At 37.6% G+C, this 18,849-nt stretch overlaps 1 protein-coding gene across 1 annotated transcript; it reads left to right on the forward strand.

Annotated features, from left to right (window-relative positions):
• The first annotated feature begins 2,286 nt into the window (after window positions 1-2,286).
• On the forward strand, window positions 2,287-18,011 carry CCT4 (chaperonin containing TCP1 subunit 4). Its single transcript, XM_058182725.1, has 14 exons — window positions 2,287-2,569; window positions 3,871-3,923; window positions 5,090-5,179; window positions 5,394-5,502; window positions 6,382-6,524; window positions 9,377-9,498; window positions 9,575-9,707; window positions 10,947-11,086; window positions 14,735-14,831; window positions 15,809-15,919; window positions 16,180-16,310; window positions 16,396-16,630; window positions 17,466-17,579; window positions 17,839-18,011. The coding sequence occupies exons 1-14, from the start codon at window positions 2,431-2,433 to the stop codon at window positions 17,851-17,853; spliced, it is 1,632 nt and encodes a 543-aa protein (XP_058038708.1). The 5' UTR covers window positions 2,287-2,430; the 3' UTR covers window positions 17,854-18,011.
• Window positions 18,012-18,849: the final 838 nt, after the last annotated feature.

Below are 18,849 nucleotides of genomic sequence, written 5' to 3' on the forward strand. Positions count from 1 at the left end.
TTTTTCGATGAAAACATAGGTATATGTTGTAAAACTATTATCCTTCTTACCTTCTTTACTACACCTCTTTTATTGGTATTATTATTATTACTCTGTTGCTTTGCATGTACACTGAGAGATTCTGCATCGAAGACAAATTCTTTGGAAAAAGTTCAGAGAAGAGCAACTAATTGATTGGTGATTGGTCTCATTCAATTAATTCAACTAATTGACTAGTGATTGGTCTCATTCAAGACAATGATGAATCTGCATACAGACGGGAGGTTGAACAACTAGCCTTGTGATGCAACCAGAACAATCTTGAACTAAATACATTAAAAACCGTAGAAATGATGGTGGATTTTAGAAGAAAACCTCTTATACTACCCCCACTTAAAGTACTAGACAACAAAGTATCAACAGTAGAGTCCTTCAAGTTTCTAAGTTCTATCATATCTCAAGACTTAAAATTAAAGAAAGAAAACTAACAGTGAAGAAAATTAACCAGTGGAGCAGCTTGCTTTCAGAAATTGTAGGGTCTCTGAAAATCTGAATACAAAGTAACTGTGAGTGCTCCAACACTGGATGTTTTTAAGAAGAGACTGGACAGTCACTTGTCTGAGATTGTATAGGTTCTCCTGCTTGAGCAGTGGGCTGGACTAGAAGACCTCCAAGGCAGGGGTCTCCAACCTTGGCAACTTTAAAGACTTGTGGGCTTCAACTCCCAGAGTTCCTCAGCCAGCAAAACCAAAGCAAAGCTGGCTGAGGAACTCTGGGAGTTGAAGTCCACAAGTCTTAAAGTTGCCAAGGTTGGAGACCCCTGCTCCAAGGTCCCTTTCAGCTCTATTCCTATTCTATTCTATTCCCTTGTGTCTCTAATCCTACTTGGCCAAATAAAAGTATAGTGTAGTGCAGGGGTAGTCAACCTTTTTATACTTACCACCCACTTTTGTATCTCTGTTAGTAGTAAAATTTTCTAACTACCCACCAGTTGTGGGGAGATGCATGAGCTATTCTGGGACGAGGCTATTTTGTTTGTGGTCGCACTATAGCGCCATTTAGTTTCACTTACGTAACGTGAACTAAACTTACGCGCGGGCGATACAAATAGTATATTTTCAGAAATTTAAATTGTTATGGGGAATTTTATGAAAAGCTAATGAAAATGTTTTTAAATAATGCTATGAATTTTTTAAAAAGTCAATTAAATTAAAAAAAAGGAAAGTGCTTCAGTATTGGACAAAACCCCTACCACCCATCATGAAAGCTGGAATGCCCACTAGTGGGCTGTAGGGACCAGGTTGACTACCACTAGTGTAGTGTATAGTATAGTATTCTACAGTATAGTACTCTACTAACATAAAATCGTGGAGGTTTTTTGTGAAGAGCAATTTACTTTCAATCCCTTATTTGTCAGTTTATAATTGTTTGAAAATGCTCCTGAACAGAATTCTCTCACACTTTACCTTTGCTTTGGAGATAAAAGAACCATTTAAAAAAAAAATCTCCTCTGGCATATGAAGCTGGGATGAAAAGAATGGTCAACAGGATCTATATACTTCTAGTATTATAATTTTGTAATATTAAAATGAATTGGTACATTAAATTGCAACAATTCTGAAATAATTCTTTCAGCCCATGGCAATAAAATAAAATTTACATTTGATAAATAAAACAAAGATGTTTTACAGTTAAGAATTTGTGGCATACAGAAATCTCCCAGTATTGATTTGCTTGCTGAAATTATGCAACATTTGTTGCTTTTAAAAGTAATCTCATTTGAAAAGTTAGGTTGATTTCTTTAAAACTGGTTTTTAAATCTCATTTAGCTCTAGCACTCTGTATTTCCATGCAGATTTACTTTAAAAACGAAAGAAAACAAAATTGCAGAATAAATATGTGGATTTTTTCCTCTATTTTGTGCTTTGCAATTGTCAACATTTGATTTTCTCTATTTTATTAATGATTATAAATTCAATAATTTCGCGGTAGTTACATTGATGCTTCCAATTATATTCCGACCAATAGAAGAGAATTCATCAGACTGTTGAGCAATTAAGAACGGCACTACAGCTTGTGGCTTTTGATGCCTATCTTATTCGCTGTTTGGTGTTATTGTCCTACTTAAAATAGTTCGGCTTCAGCCTCCGGAAGACATTTATGCACGCAGGCGAAATTTATTCTTTTTCGGAGATCACTACTTGAAAAAACGTTCACGCTTTCCTGTGTTTAACTGAAAAATCAGGCACTTACAAAGACAGCCCTCTACGGAGCGTCATTCTCAGCGACGGCCTGAGAGACCGTAGAAAGGCCCTTTCTTCTCCCAACTGGTGCCGCGCGCGTTCTGGAAGCTTCGGGTCGGCGTTGGGGAAGCGTTGGTGCGCAGGTTCCAGGACCGGGGGAAAAGAATCCATCTCCATCGGAGGACTGAGCGGGCATCCGGGCGCAGACATGCCGGAGAACGCAAGCACAAAGGGAGCCTTTCTGAATGCGGCCGCAGGGAACCGCAACTCCGGTGGCAATCGCAGTTCTTACCAGGATAAAGATAAGCCCGCTCAGATCCGCTTCAGCAACATTTCTGCGGGGAAAGGTGATGGATGGGACATCCCACTGTCTTTATAGGGAAGGGGGTGGCGGGGAGGATGAGTGGACCGCTCCGTTGACATCTGGCGGGCTTCGGCAGGGGCTCCCGGTCCCTAAAGCATCCAGGCCACACCCTCGGCCCTCCGCTTCTTTTGTTGGAATGAACCGAAGCTTTTTCAGAGTTTTGTTGAAGATAAAGAGGGTCGGGCAGCATAAAGCTGTGCTTTTTATAACCATGTTATTTTTTCTGTATTTTTTTAAATGAAAGGGAAGAAGGTGCATTGCATTTACATTGCATTGCAAAGGAACGATTTCTATTATCCTTCCTATCCTTGTTCCGCTTTTAGAAAATGTAATGGATGTCATTGTACTGAATGTTTCCAGTGTGATTTGAAATAAAAGAAAAACCTTTTATATAAGAAAATCTTTCTTGGTCAGATTGCACATCCCAGTAAATCATAACGTGATCGCTTTGATTAGAGGTTAAGAGTGAGGTCAGCATCTGTAAGCGGAAAAGTCTTGGGGAAACAAACCTGAGAATTCTTCCAGAAAAGTGATGAATTGCCTGTGTCTTGTTGAGACTCTTGGATCCTCCTCAGGGTGATGCTGAACTACAGCTGATGTCAGATGCAAAAAATAAAACTGAAGATCAGATGCAAATTCATATGGGGAGAATGATCCTTTAAATAGATTTCAGTTGCATGTTATTGTCAGATAACATTTGTTTTTAAGTAATATATAATTAAATTTAAAGGGTGGTCTCTCACTATACAAAATATAATTAATATAATATAAGACATCATTATAAAATAACATTTTACTATTACTGTTGCTATTTTTCGTGCAGTAGGTTTGCTTTCTACACACAATTATTGAGTCCATGCATTATACAAAAGCAGGATTTGTTCCACTTTAGTTTGCTACATGCTACATAAATAAGCTATAACAGCTGATACATGCAATCAGTATACAAGCCACTTTCAGATAGTTTATGGGTTACTATACTTTGAAAATTTGGCATGCATATTGTGATTTTTCATTTTTGGCCCATGTGATGTGAGCTTAAGAAGTTCAAATTTATTTAGCAAACCATAATTAAACAAGCAATGGCTTAATAATATGAATCAGTTTATTGTGTTTTTGTGGAAGCTGGTATTTTAAACATCCTAACAGATTTAGTTTCAAATTTATTATATTGTTTGTGGCTACCCAATGTCTTGGAGTGAGTAGCCATAAAAAATCCAATAAATGAAATTACACTTGAAGTAAACTTCAGATATATAACATTTATTTTCATCTCTATTTTAGCGGTTGCGGATGCTGTCAGGACAAGTCTTGGGCCAAAGGGAATGGATAAAATGGTGAGTTTTGAGTTTGGGGTTTGTGTGTGTGTAGTTTGTGCTTACAATAAGGCTGTGCAAAGTATTTGAAAGATTTTTTGCAGAATATTAGCAGAATAAAAACATTCTGGAATTAGTAAATTAACTGTTCCCAGGAAGTTTTGATGAACTACTTCAAAGGCTTTTACCAATTGTCTTTACATGCATTCATAGACAACATTTCTGCTGGACCAAAAACTAAGCAATTCTGCATGTGCAGACATTCGGAGGAATCCTTTGATACAGCCATGTCAAATTTTCCTGAAGACGCACCTTTTATTGATATTTTCTTCAGCTTTTATTGATACTCTCTCTACACTCATGGTAGAGTACTTTCAAATACTTTGCAGAGGCTTGATAGTAATGAGTTCCCCTGTATAGATCCATTGAAAGCTGATATGAAGTTGCTGAATATTTATATATGTTTTCAGAAGTAATAAAGGGAAGGGCTTAAAATATAGTAGTAAAATAAGATTTTGTGCAGCTGTTCTAGTTAATGTAAATACATGCACCTTAAAAAGTTACAGGGAGCATTGTGAGAAACGAAGGGATAGAAATAAGTCTTATTTGGCATGTACCGTATTTATAAAAAGAACTGCCAATGAATCTTGGCAGATGATTTTTACATTAAATAAAATGAAAGGGTTGTACTTTCAGTCAGACTCAAGTACATCAGTCTTGTATGCTTTGCTATTCAAGAAATGAATGGTAAGACGAGCATAAGAAGGTATATGGGAGACAAGCGTAGAGGGCAGTGTTAAGCTGCCCAGCTTTAACAAGGCAAACAATCAGGAAATGGCAAGAGGAGAAACTATGAGATAGGGAAAGCTTAATAAAGAATGGGTACTGAACAGCAAAGACTAAATTATCAGAATGGCGCCATTCATTGGTGTCTGTTGAATCTAACATTGAAATTATTAAAATTAATTAAGCTAAAATATTCTAAGCTAGGTAAATTTCATGAGGTTTCATGCTCTTGAACATTACTGAAAATATTTCTAGTCTTAGGCTAAATAGTAGTTCCCTATATTGAACCAATGGTTTGTACTTTTCAATACATAATATAAATTGATACTTCAACTTGTATTCTGTTCGTAGATTTTCTCTTTTTTGAGTTGGTGTCCAAAAACTTGATTGTGATTTTGTAGATCCAAGATGGTAAAGGTGATGTGACAATTACAAATGATGGTGCAACAATTCTGAAGCAGATGCAGGTTCTTCATCCTGCAGCGAAAATGGTAAGTAATACATAGTTTTTAAATTTATGTCAAGCCAAATTATACTTGGTACTATAATGTTATATTTCTTATAGAAAATAATTACTGCAGTACATTGACATGGAACCTAGAAATGTATGCATTTGCATATTGCATGCTTTTTGTTAATAAAAACCTCTGTAGTAGTGTTCCACATGATTTTACATTTTTTCTTTCAACATTTCACAACATGTAGCTGGTGGAGTTATCAAAAGCACAAGATATTGAAGCTGGAGATGGCACTACATCTGTTGTGGTCATTGCAGGTGCTCTCCTGGATGCTTGTTCCAGACTTCTTCAGAAAGGTATGTTTATATACAGTTTTGCATATGGAAATGCAATGTGAAATAATAATAATATAGTCTGGATGATCTTTTGTCAAAGAAAACTTCTGCATCCAAATCTTGGCTGTCATGGCTGCATCTCACCTATCCAAGCTCCATGAGCTGGGTGGGGAGAGATTGGGAAGAAGGGGAGGATGGAAACCCAGCTGAGCCATGTGAGAAGCTACAGCCAGCCAAGGTCAAATAACAAGATGCAGAGCTGGGAACGGAGCACCTATTTCTTAAGCAATATGCAAGCACCTGATTGGACATCTTCAGATAAGGGGGAGGCAGGGGGAGAGGGAACTTTGCTTTGTGGTGTTTGCATGGCAAACCTTGATGAGTGACTCATAAAATGAATACAAAGTACAAAAAAGACAAATTTTACTATAATGAAATGGCTTCATTGCTTATATGACTAAAGCAACCAGTTATCTCTCTCACAAGAACATGAAAGGTTTTTGTGTGTTTCATATGGCTAATGTAGGCTAATAATTTTAGAGATAAATTGAAAGACTGGTTTATAGTATGCTACGTATGGATGCATAGCTATATTATGTGTTGCATTTATATTATGTTACTGTTAAGATTTATTTTATGCCATACTTCTTTTGCTTCCAAAATGAGGCATTTTTAAAATCCCTAATCAGTCTTTTCAGGAGCTTAGCTATTCTAAGCTTGGTTTTGTCCATCTATCTACTGCTTAATGCAATTCTTTTACAGATAGCTTGATTTGAAATCATTCTGTGAGATCAAATCATTGAGACCAATCTATGATATCAGATTGTTTATGTCACAGATCTATCTATAGCTGTGTACTGATTATAGTTTGAATAAATTTGTATCCTAAACTCTGCTTAGGAATTCATCCCACCATCATTTCGGAGTCATTCCAGAAGGCATTGGAAAAAGGCATTGAAGTCTTGACCAACATGGGACAGCCTGTTGAACTGAGTGACAGAGAAACCCTCCTTAACAGTGCAACTACGGCATTGAATTCTAAGGTGGGTATTGGAAAGAAAACACTTGATAAGTTTTTACTTTTATTTGGAGTATATATAATTTGTCTTTTATGTACAGTTTATATGTATAAGATTAATAACAGACTAGAGTCTAAAACAATTTGCAGATTGGTACTTTTTCTTAGTTAGGCATCAGTAATGTTTATGAGTGCACAGGGTGTGTTTAGTTTCAAATTGATTATGATCATCCCAACCCTCAGCATCATTCCCTATTGAATGCTAGTGATATAATTCTTATAATAACTGTAATAACTTAATTTCCATAATGTCTTCATCAAAATGTACCTATCAAAATTTTTTACAATTATTTGAGGTACAAAAACTTTGTCATTCCATTTGGTGACTTAATTAAATTTAATGACGTTATCCTGTGTAAAATTTGCACAACATATAGCACTTACAGCTAAGATGCAGTTATGAGAGTGTCTAGAAATCATGGCACAAGCACAAGAAAAAAAAGAATGAGAAAGATGCTTCCTCTTTGCCCACCAATATAATCTCATTAGAATGTTGTCTGTTCCCACCTCTTCTGGACTGCCTACCTGGTCTATCTAGTATTGCTCCCAGAATTTTTTTCTGATTAAAAAACAAAATGATTAAACATAGAAGTCTTTTGCCTTGTTCTGGTTCCTTTGTCCAGACAAAATATATTCATTTGGAGAGGCTGTTGCCATTTCATACATGAAAGAAGAACCATACATCCATAATGAGTATTGTAGGAAAAGAAGCTCTGCAAGTGTCTGCTTGGAGTTCAGCTATTTACCATCAGTCTTGAACATTAAGCTTCACTAGGCTTACTTCAGGAGACCTATTGAGAGTGTCAAGTGGATGCTATGGCTTAGGTTCCATTTAAATCATTTACATTATTAAAACAGATGGAGAAATTAATTCCTGTTTCAATTTTGTTCAAAAAAGTTTTTATTGGTCAAAAAAGGTTTATACAAATACATATCAGGTATGGTAAGTTTTCATTTTTCTTATCCAAGATAAGAATTTTGCTCAAATTTTTTAACACATACAACAGCCATATGGCAAGCAGGTGACACGAAGTAGCTAGGTTTACAAATCTTATATACGCAATAAAGAAGGGTCAAGAATAAACAGGATATCATACAAAAGAGAATAAGGAAAACCAACACAATACCAAATATCTTTATCACTTCCTAGTTTTGGATCTCAGAACTCTGGGTTCAGCCTGACCCAACTCCAGGGCCGCACCAGCGCCACCCGCCACCGCCCCATGGTCTATAACCTCCCCTTCTTCAATTCCTGGGTCATCTGATTCCAGGAGGGCTTTGTGTTCCTCCACGTAGGCCGTAGCCTCCGCAATTGTACTAATTTTTTTCGTAATGCCCTCCCGGAAAATCATCAATCCCTCTGGCATCAGCCATCTGAAGCCTACTCCCTTCTGGTACAATTTGCTTGACAAAAAGAAATATTTCTTTCTCATTTCACGTACCTGTCTGGGAATCTGCCTCAGAATGGCTATCTCCTGCCCCTGTAAGTCAGTGCCCCACTCCTATGTTTTCTAAGAATTTCATCTCTCGTCTCTCTTCTCACAAATTTGACATGAACCTCTCTGGGAACTGCATGCGTGCGTGCATATTGTGAATTAACTCTATAAACTCGATCCAGATCCCAATTCATGAAATCAACACCTCTCCCAAGAAATTCTCCCAACAATTTAGTCACAACATCTCTCAAATCTTCTTGGTCCACTTCTTCCAAATTTTGAAACCTAAGGAAATAAGACATTTTATCCATCTGTAGTCCAAGCACAGCATTGCCTGTCGTCTCCTCTCTTTTCTGCACTGCCCGCATCTCACCCTCCAGACCTTCCACTTTCTGCTTGTTTTCTGCTGAGACTTGTTGAGTATCCTTTAAATCCTTTTGGATAGTCACAATTTCTGCTCTTATTTCCGTTTGGCCTCTTTGCAAATCATCCAGTTTCTTGTCCATATTGGATAACTTTTCCAGAATTCTCTCCATCTCTCCAGCAGTTGGTCTCTGACCTTTTGCCATTTGAAAAAAAAAAAAAAATTCAAAATCCTCAGGCAAGCACAGTATCCTTGTAATTTCCTCCGGATCCAGCAGGGGGCACTCACAGGAGCAACGAGTCCAGAGTACAGTTAGTCAACCAGGAAGCCGAAGGGAAGTGATGTCATCAAGATTCTCATAGTGAAGGCGGAAGCTGGACGCCACCACTGTTCCCCAGAGGGAGGGGGGGCCTCAAACCCTCCCTCCTAAATTTCTCCATCACCTCTTCTCTCCAGAGCTCCACAAAACCAGTAATCTTCTTATTTTAAGTTCTCCTCTCTCCAGAATGACTCGTGCTCCTTCCAGCCGCAGGGGAGAAAAACCCCCCCGCACTCCGGAGCACTCCACTCGCGTTTACCGATATCCCCTTCCCTTCTCCATTCCTCAATTCTTCTCCGTTCCCTGTTCACCACCAGGCTGCTGCAGTTATAAATCAAAGCCCGGTGTCACGGGCACAGCGGCCCAGGCGACGACCAAAGTAATGGCCGTGGCCCGTGGCCTCCAAACCCCGCCGAGCCTAGGACGCGCCAGCATCGGTCCCCCCAGTCCTGTATGTCGGCTGGGAGACCCCTGGCGAGCCGTCCGTGCGGCAGGTGTCCTTTTCGGAACACCTGGCCCTGAGCCTCGGCGGCGGATTCGGGCACTGGGGGCAGGAAAAGCCTCCAGACGACCGTTGCCCCTGGACACCGGAAGTCGTCTCTCTCAATTTTGAATAATTAAAGAAGTAAAGTAATGTGAAATGCTTATACAATGGACAAACAAAAGGCATGTTAAGTAAATCTTTACTGATCCTTCAGGTTGTATCGCAGTATTCTAGTCTCCTTTCGCCAATGAGTGTTGAAGCTGTGATGAAGGTGATAGATCCAACTACGGCTAACAGCGTGGATCTTAGAGACATTAAAATTGTTAAAAAACTTGGGTAAGAGTTAGTAAAAATCTGAATTTTAATTGTCTCTTTATTTAGTATTGCTTGTTCACTAAGTATTTATTTTTAGGGGCACAATTGATGACTGTGAACTCGTTGAAGGGCTGGTCCTTACACAAAAAGTGGCCAGTACTGGAGTGACCAGAGTGGAAAAAGCTAAAATAGGTCTCATTCAGTTTTGCTTATCTGCTCCAAAAACAGATGTAAGTTGTTTAATTTGTTCTTTTGAATAAATTATAGGGAGTCCTTGACTTAAAATAGTTCATTTAGTGATCATTCAGTTACAACAGCACTGAAAAAGTGACTAAGACTGTTTTTGATGCTTAATGACCATTGCAGCATCTCCATGGTCACATGATCAAAATTCAGATGCTTGGCAACTGATTCATATTTATGACAGTTGCAATGTCCCCTGGTGATGTAATAACCTTTTGCAACCTTCTGACAAGCAAAGACCATTTTTATTTTCACCCACTTCCTTCATATTTTGTGGCTCAAAAAGCATTGTCCTTTTCATTCTATTCATTATTAAGCGTCCAGGTAGTCCTCAACTACAACCATTTGTTTAATGACTGTTCAAGTTACAGAGACACTGGAAAAAGAGGCTTATGACTGTATCATCCCCATAGTCATGTGATCAAAATTCAGGTGCTTGGCAACTGGCATGGTTGCAGTGTTCCTGGCAACTTTCTGACCAGCAAAGTCAATGGGGAAGCCAGATTCACTCAACAACTGTGTTACTAACTTAACACAGTGATTCTGCAGTGATTCAACTGGCAAGAGAGGTAAAAGGGGGCAAAACTCACTTAAGAACTTCTCAGCAATAGAAATTTTGGACTCAATTGTGGCTGTAAATCGAGACCTACTTGTAATTTTTTTAAAAAGAAGTTTTTTAAAATATTGATCTTCTTTTTGCTTTGTAAAAATTAAACAGCATGTAAGATTGTATTGCAGATTGACTTTCTGCACTCATTAAAGAATACATTGAGTTCACAAAGCAAGATATATCCAATTTGTTTTGAGCAATCCCCTTAACAGAAGACTAAATGCAGTATTATGCAAGTTCGCATTGTTTCATACAACTAAAGCATTCTTCCTTTTCTGCAACTATCCAGCAAATAGATTTCTGGGGACAGACAGTTGACAGAAATTGCAAGTTAGAATTCAGTCTGTTAACTGTATTTTATTGATGAAAATCACTGTTTATCCATCCACTAAAAGAATTGTCTTTGGAAACCACTCAAGGCACCCTAATATAAACTGACAAGAACTAATGCCTATAAATGGATATTTTTGTGCCTAAAAAAATTAAAATGTCAGCTGTAATTTAGTACTTTGTAAGCCTGTATTTTGATTGTTCAGGTGATTGGCTTGTTGCAAAGTTATTAAATTGTCTATTATGTACTAGTATACTTAAAATACTTTTTAAATTTTTCTACTAGATGGATAACCAGATTGTTGTTTCTGACTACACTCAAATGGATAGAGTCTTGCGTGAAGAGAGAGCCTACATTCTAAATTTAGTTAAGCAAATTAAGAAGACGGGTTGCAATGTACTACTCATTCAGAAATCCATTTTACGGTATGTTTATTTTAACAGTTCATATTTCATCTTTAACTAGAGCTTTTTCTTAGATTTAAAATTAATATACAGTATTGTCTTATGCACCTATCTCTGGAGTTTGCATACTGCTAAAGCTATAAGCTAAAACCAATGGAAATGAGATTTTTTTTAGCACTATAGCAGTGGAAGAACTATATTTCCCAGTACTTAGTAATAGAATAGAATAGAATAGAATAGAATTTTTATTGGCCAAGTGTGATTGGACACACAAGGAATTTGTCTTGGTGCATATGCTCTCAGTGTACATAAAAGAAAAGATACGTTCATCAAGGTACAACATTTACAACACAATTGATGATCAATATATCAATATAAATCATAAGGATTGCCAGCAACAAGTTATAGTCATACAGTCATAAGTGGAAAGAGATTGGTGATGGGAACTATGAAACGATTAATAGTAGTGCAGATTCAGTAAATAGTCTGACAGTGTTGAGGGAATTATTTGTTTAGCAGAGTGATGGCCTTCGGGAAAAAACTGTTCTTGTGTCTAGTTGTTCTGGTGTGCAGTGCTCTATAGCGTCGTTTCGAGGTTAGGAGTTGAAACAGTTTATGTCCAGAATGCGAGGGATCTGCAAATATTTTCACGGCCCTCTTCTTGATTCGTGCAGTATGGAAGGCAGGTTGGTAGCAATTATTTTTTTTGCAGTTCTAATTATCCTCTGAAGTCTGTGTTTTTCTTGTTGGGTTGCAGAACCGAACCAGACAGTTATAGAGGTGCAAATGACAGACTCAATAATTCCTCTGTAGAATTGGATCAGCAGCTCCTTGGGCAGTTTGAGCTTACTGAGTTGGCGCAGAAAGAACATTCTTTGTTGTCCTTTTTAATGATGTTTTTGATGTTAGCTGTCCATTTGAGATCTTGCGATATGATAGAACCCAGAAATTTGAAGGTTTCTACTGTTGATACTGTGTTGTCAAGTATTGTGAGAGGTGGAAGTATGGAAGGGTTTTTCCTAAAGTCTACCACCATTTCTACGGTTTTGAGTGTGTTCAGTTCCAGATTGTTTTGGTTGCACCACAAGGCTAGTCGTTCGACTTCTCGTCTATATGCGGATTCGTCATTGTCTCGAATGAGACCAATCACTGTTGTGTCATCTGCGAACTTCAGTAGCTTAACAGATGGATCATTGGAGATGCAGTCATTGGTATACAGAGAGAAGAGAAGTGGGGAGAGCACACAGCCTTGGGGGCCCCCTGTGCTAATTGTACAGGTATTTGATGTGATCTTGCTTAGCTTCACCTGCTGCTTCCTGTTTGTTAGGAAGCTTGTGATCCACTTACAAGTCTGTTCCGGTATCTGTAGCTGGTTTAGCTTAGTTAGAAGAATGTCTGGAATGATGGTATTGAATGCTGAACTAAAGTCTACAAAAAGGACCCTTGCATAGGTCTTTGGAGACTCAAGATGTTGTAGGATGTAGTGCAGAGCCATATTAACAGCATCATCTGTTGAACTATTTGCTCGGTATGCAAATTGCAAGGGGTCTAAGAGCGGATTCGTGATGGTTTTCAGGTAGGAAAGCACTAGCCTTTCAAAGGTTTTCATGACTACAGATGTTAGAGCAACTGGTCTGTAGTCATTCAGTTCCTTGATGGTGGGCTTCTTCGGCACTGGGATGATGGTAGAGCGTTTGAAGCAAGAAGGAACATAGCACATCTCTAGTGATTTATTGAAAAGATGGGGGCCAATTGGTCAGCACAGACTTTTAAGCAAGAAGGAGTTATCTTGTCTGGGCCTGGAGCTTTTCCTGGCTTTTGTCTGTGAAATAGGTCCTGCACTTCCTTTTCTGTGATCACTAGGGGTTGTGAACCCAATGAAATGGGGTCAGTTGTAGGAGGCTTGGCTGTTGTTGGTGTGTCTGAGATGGGGGTTGTGGAGATAGGTGGCTGTAGTTTCCTTTCAAACCTGCAGTAAAACTCATTCAGGTCATCTGCCAGTTGTTGATTACCTTCAGCCTGGGAAGGAGGTTTGCCATAGCCGGTGATATTTTTAAGAGTTTTCCACATGTTTGCTGGTTCATTTGCTGAAAACTGATTCTTTAGCTTTTCAGAGTAGCTTCTTTTTGCTGCTCTTATCTCCCTTGTTAGTGCATTTCTGGCCTGATTGTACAGCATTTTATCACCTTTTCTGTAGGCTTCCTCTTTGGAATGTCGTAGCTGCTTAAGTTTAGGTGTAAACCAAGGTTTGTTGTTACTGTGTATTCGCAAGTTCTTTGTAGGTATACATAGGTCTTCACAGAAGCTGACATATGATGTTACAGTATCTGTGAGTTCATCCAGGTCTGCAGAGGTATCTTTAAAAATATTCCAATCAGTGCAGTCAAAACATGCCTGTAGCTTTAATTCTGATTCCTCCGTCCAGGTTTTCACTGATTTAATTATTGGTTTTATGGCTTTAAGTCTTTGCCTGTAAGCAGGTACAAGGTGAATCATGCAATGATCAGAGTGTCCTACAGCTGCACGTGGTAAAGATCGATAGGTATCTTTTAGTGTTGTGTAGCAGTGGTCTAGAGTATTCTTGCCTCTGGTGGGACAATTGACATGCTGAAAGTATTTTGGTAGTTCTTTCCTTAAGTTTGCCTTGTTTAGATCTCCCAAAACAATGGCCAGTGAATCCGGGTGTTTGGCTTCAGCCTCCATGATTTGGTCAGCTAGAGTTCGTAATGCCTTGTTTACACAGGCTTGTGGTGGGACATAAACAGCAATTAGAAGAAATGAGGAAAATTCACGAGGTGAATAGTAAGGTTTGCAGTTGATAATTAGAGTCTCTAAATTGTTGTCACAGAATTTGTAAATTATGTTAAAATCTTGACACCAGGTTCTATTAATATATAGGCATAAGCCTCCTCCTTTCTTTTTACCAGATGTTTCTGGAATCCTGTCTGATCGTTCAATTTGAAATCCTAGAATGTTCAGGCTGCTATTTTCAATTGATTCATTTAACCAGGTTTCAGAGAAGCATAGGACTGCTGAATTGCAAAAATCAGAATAGTATTTGTTTAAGAGGAATATTTCATCCATCTTATTTGCAAGTGAGCGTATATTTGTTAGGAAAATTGAAGGCAGAGGAGTTTTAATGCGACTTCTTAGCTTGATTAAGATCCCAGATCGCTTACCTCTTTTCCTTCGTTTCCGTCGTTTGGTTTTTTTAGTAATCCATGGCTCCGTGGGAATTGCCTCCTCCTGTATTAGAATCTCCTCCGTGTTTGTAAAGACGGGGGGGTGAGATTAAAGAAAGCTGCTCCTTAAAGAAATGTTCCTTAATTTTTAGCAGATGGTCTCGTGAGTAGGAAATCCGTAGTGAGTCACAGAGAACAATTAGAAATAAAGAAACAATTAGAGAGCATTTCACCGAGGCAGCCTTCGTCGGCGCCATCTTAGAATGTGCTACGACTTGAGATAGGGGAGCCATAAGAATTACTTTCATAGTCCGAAGGCTTGGGAAATACCTGAAACCCATATTTGATACCATCTTATTAGAGTAGAAAGAAAACAAAATTCTGTTCTAAAGTTTTGAAATCATTCTATGCCAGATCAGAGTAGTTCTGATAATGCTATGCTGTGATGATATATATTAATAAACTACATCAAATGTATTGGTTATAGAGATGCTCTAAGTGATCTGGCTCTACATTTCCTGAACAAAATGAAGATTATGGTGATCAAAGATATTGAAAGAGAAGACATTGAATTTATATGTAAGGTGAGATAAATAGAGAGTTCTTGAAATGAATGAATTCTTAAGTCATGGAATATAATAATCTTGACAGTATCATGAGTAATCATGAATCGAAATTGATTGTAACAGTGAATGAATCTGTTTTGACATTTGTAATGCTATAATAAAAAGCAGTCTATAAATAGCTACGTCTTTTCTAAAAAGGTTTAGAAAATAATCTTAACATCAGACAGAAGCTGTCATTAATTTAATGGGTCTTATTTTCAGATAAATAGATTGAGGTTCAGTGATACAGTGTTTTCAGTATCAAATTACTCCTGTGCTTTGTAGAATTGTTCCCACTCTGCCCCCTCAGTTGTGCTCTCACACAAACAGCCAGTTGAGGTTAAAATGCATATATTTTCCACATTGATGCATTTTCTTAGTTGCCTAGTTGTAAACAAACTGAATGAGCCAGAAACTACTTTTGGAGATGGATAATCAGCCCAGACACTGTAACTCTGAAGTCTCTGCCACTATAATGCTTCTTTGCACTATTTTGTTCACATTTATGATGCATTTGATAGATTTGACTCACCACTGAGAACTTTAAAATAGTACACATGTGGCTATTATGGTACCTATGTACCGTAGGGTCCTGTATATGGCCAGCATTTGTGTTTCATCAAGGACAAAGTGGCAGTGGTGGGTAGGTAAATGAATAAGTGGTTTTCTCACTCCCTCAGTCTTGCAGTTTGTCCCCGCTTTTAAAGGAATGAAATAGCTACTGTTTTGCATTCCTCTCAGCAAAAGTGTATGCTTATGGTTATTTGGGGATGGGGAAGCTATGTCTTCATGGAACTGTATGCAGTTTTTGTTCAGACCTGGAAGTAGATTTGACATCTGATTGGGAAGTTTACCTGCTTTTTGATTTCCAATTGCTTGTGCACTATAGAACATTCTGAAAAATATTACATATCTAACCTAAGGTGTGTTTGTGTATTGTTTATTTTTTTAAAAAGACTATTGGAACTAAGCCAGTTGCTCATATTGATCAGTTCACTGGTGACATGCTGGGATCTGCCGAACTTGCAGAAGAAGTTAATTTAAATGGATCTGGAAAGCTAGTTAAGGTAGGATAAATCTAGTCTACTTTGTTCTGAAGTTAAAGCAAATTTTTCAAACTGGGTTTGAATGAATTCTGTAGGATAACAAGAAAAAAAAACACTCTCCTTGCTAAGAACTAAAGAAAAACTCTAGAAAAGGAAACTAAGACTATTGTTGTCATCAGTGCTTTCATAGTTTTAAAATCTGATCCCAAAACCAAATCTTCCCCCCAAAAGCAGTAAGTTTTCTTATCTGAATATTATAGTGAGCCTGTTTTGTATTTCAGATTACAGGCTGTGCTAGCCCTGGAAAAACAGTAACAATTGTGGTACGAGGGTCTAATAAACTGGTGATTGAAGAGGCTGAGCGTTCCATCCATGATGCTTTGTGTGTTGTCCGTTGTTTGGTCAAGAAAAGGTACTGCGTCATCTTTTTGGACCAATAAAATGATCATACAAGTTAGTAAACTACACTTTAAGATGCATTTTAATTTTAATTTCAGAGCCCTAATTGCAGGTGGTGGAGCACCAGAAATAGAGTTGGCATTACGCTTGAATGAATATTCTCGTGTTTTAAGTGGCATGGAATCTTACTGTGTCCGTGGTTATGGAGAGGCTCTGGAAATTATTCCATCCACCCTGGCTGAAAATGCAGGCCTTAATCCGATATCCACTGTTACAGAGTTGAGAAACAGACATGCACAAGGAGAGAAAACTGCTGGCATCAATGTCAGAAAGGTAATCTGCAAACTGTAATAAAACAAATGATGTACCACACATTTGACATTCGTAAAATTCTGCCTTTTTGGAGTTCACTATTACTGTTTTTCATGTTTATTGCATTATGCATAACTCAAGGGGACTGCTCATCTTGAAATTACAATATAAATTGCAACAAATGCAGAGAAATGCACTGGGTTTGTAGTTACATTATATTGGTTTGGGTGACCCAGTTTAGAAATGTCAGTTAAACAAAATCTTTTTTTGCTCTTCTTGTAGAATATTGGACATTTTAGCAAGTGGCAATATGATTGAAGTATTTTTCAAATTCCCATAATGAAAATTGTGACTGAATGTTTTTTTGTAGCATGCCTAACAAACGGGCAACTAAATAGCTGCATAATAGCAACTTAAATGCATGGCTTTTGTCCTAATGCGTCTTTCTAATACACATACAATTTTTTCAGTTAGCATTTCAACAAAGAAAGCTATTTTTGCCCTTGACGCTGTGGAAGTCAGAGCGTTCTAGCTTGATCTGTAATGCAACTTGCACATTTCATGTGTGAAAATAAAGTGCATGAAGGCAGAAGGATGGCAACATTTCAATATCACTCATGGACTTTATTCTGCTGTTTAACAATAGTTGCTATTCAGGCAGATAGTACTCTGTATATTTGTGTGTGTGTTTCAAAATTTTTTAATTTTGTTGATAGGTACAGATGTTGAGAAAACATTACATACTGGATGAGTATCTTTTAGTTGTACACATTTGAGAAAGCTTTTAGAAATACATATGTTTAAGATGCTTGCTGATAATTGTTAGAACTTTGATACTGTGATTTTTGCATTGCAGGGTGGAATTTCAAATATCTTGGAAGAGCTGGTGGTCCAGCCTTTATTGGTGTCGATCAGTGCTCTCACCCTAGCTACAGAAACCGTTCGCAGCATTCTTAAGATTGATGATGTGGTAAGCTATTTAACGTTCTTTCAATTGCTCTAACGTCCTTTTTGTCTAATTTTTAACAATTTTAATTAAAATCAAAATTTTAGTTCTTACTATAATATGTTGGGTGAGAATTATTTTGTAAATATAGTTATGGTTATCTGATGTGGACAATTAGGCATGTGCAGTAGTTTTTGAAAATTTAGAATACTATATTATGGAGAATAAAGCTTGACAAATTATGCACTGATATTCCTATAATACTTTGTCTTTTTTTTCCCAGGTGAACACTCGATGAAATGACTAAAGGAAGAGGCAGTACTCTTTAACTAGTACACTATCCTACGTTTGGAACTTGACTCCTTTATAGAGGCACTGCATTAGACACCTACTTAACTTGCAGTTGTGTTCATGTTCGGTCCATCTAAGTTAATAAAACCTTAATTTCAAAAGACAGATTTTGTTTAAATTCTTCAATCATTAAGCTTACAGAGCTAAAAACTGCTTAAATTGGCAGGAATGTGGCCCTTTTAAAAACTGATATCAATATGTGCTTTTCAATTTAAATTGGCGAGGATTTCATCTTTCTCACCCATTCTTTAACATGCATTTCAGACAACATTTTATTCTTTTAACTGTTAGTGTATTTTTTTTAATGCAAGAGAAATTTCCCAAAAACTTGCAAGCAGGGAGAATGGGTGCAAATTGCCATACATGTGATGACATGAAACAAATATGACTTGTATTCTGACACCAGGACACAAGAAAATAATTTAATTAGTGTGATGTCATTGCCTGTGTATCATTTTGGTATCAGAATTTACTGTCCACATTGCTGCTTGTGGAAACGTGAGCTTCTCTGGCCTCTTAAGTGGTTTTACCAATTAAGTTCTTGAACAAAGCTGTTTAGGAGATTATGTGCTGTTACATTGATTACTGAAGTGTTGGGCTGAAAACCTTGAGAGATATTAGCCTTCAGTAGGAACTCTTTGAGCGCATATAATTTAGTATGAACAGTATTCTGCTTTCGGTTTATCCTTTGGATTGAATCAGGATAAGTACTATTGAGAAAATACGTTTTGTAGAATTTTAAAACAGAATTGAGTTCATAAATAAAGGGAACTTCCTAAAACAATTAAACATTTTATTACCTGATTTTTAACAGCAACCTATACTACCAAGCATGTGTGATAACATGGCTAAAAGAATGGATAATCCTCAGGCACAAGATACTGTTATATTTAGAAGGATTTGATTTACAACTGGGATGGCACGCCTTTTTATGGTATGAGAA

The sequence above is a fragment of the Ahaetulla prasina genome, chromosome 1 (assembly GCF_028640845.1).
Source record: "Ahaetulla prasina isolate Xishuangbanna chromosome 1, ASM2864084v1, whole genome shotgun sequence".
NCBI lineage: Eukaryota > Metazoa > Chordata > Lepidosauria > Squamata > Colubridae > Ahaetulla > Ahaetulla prasina.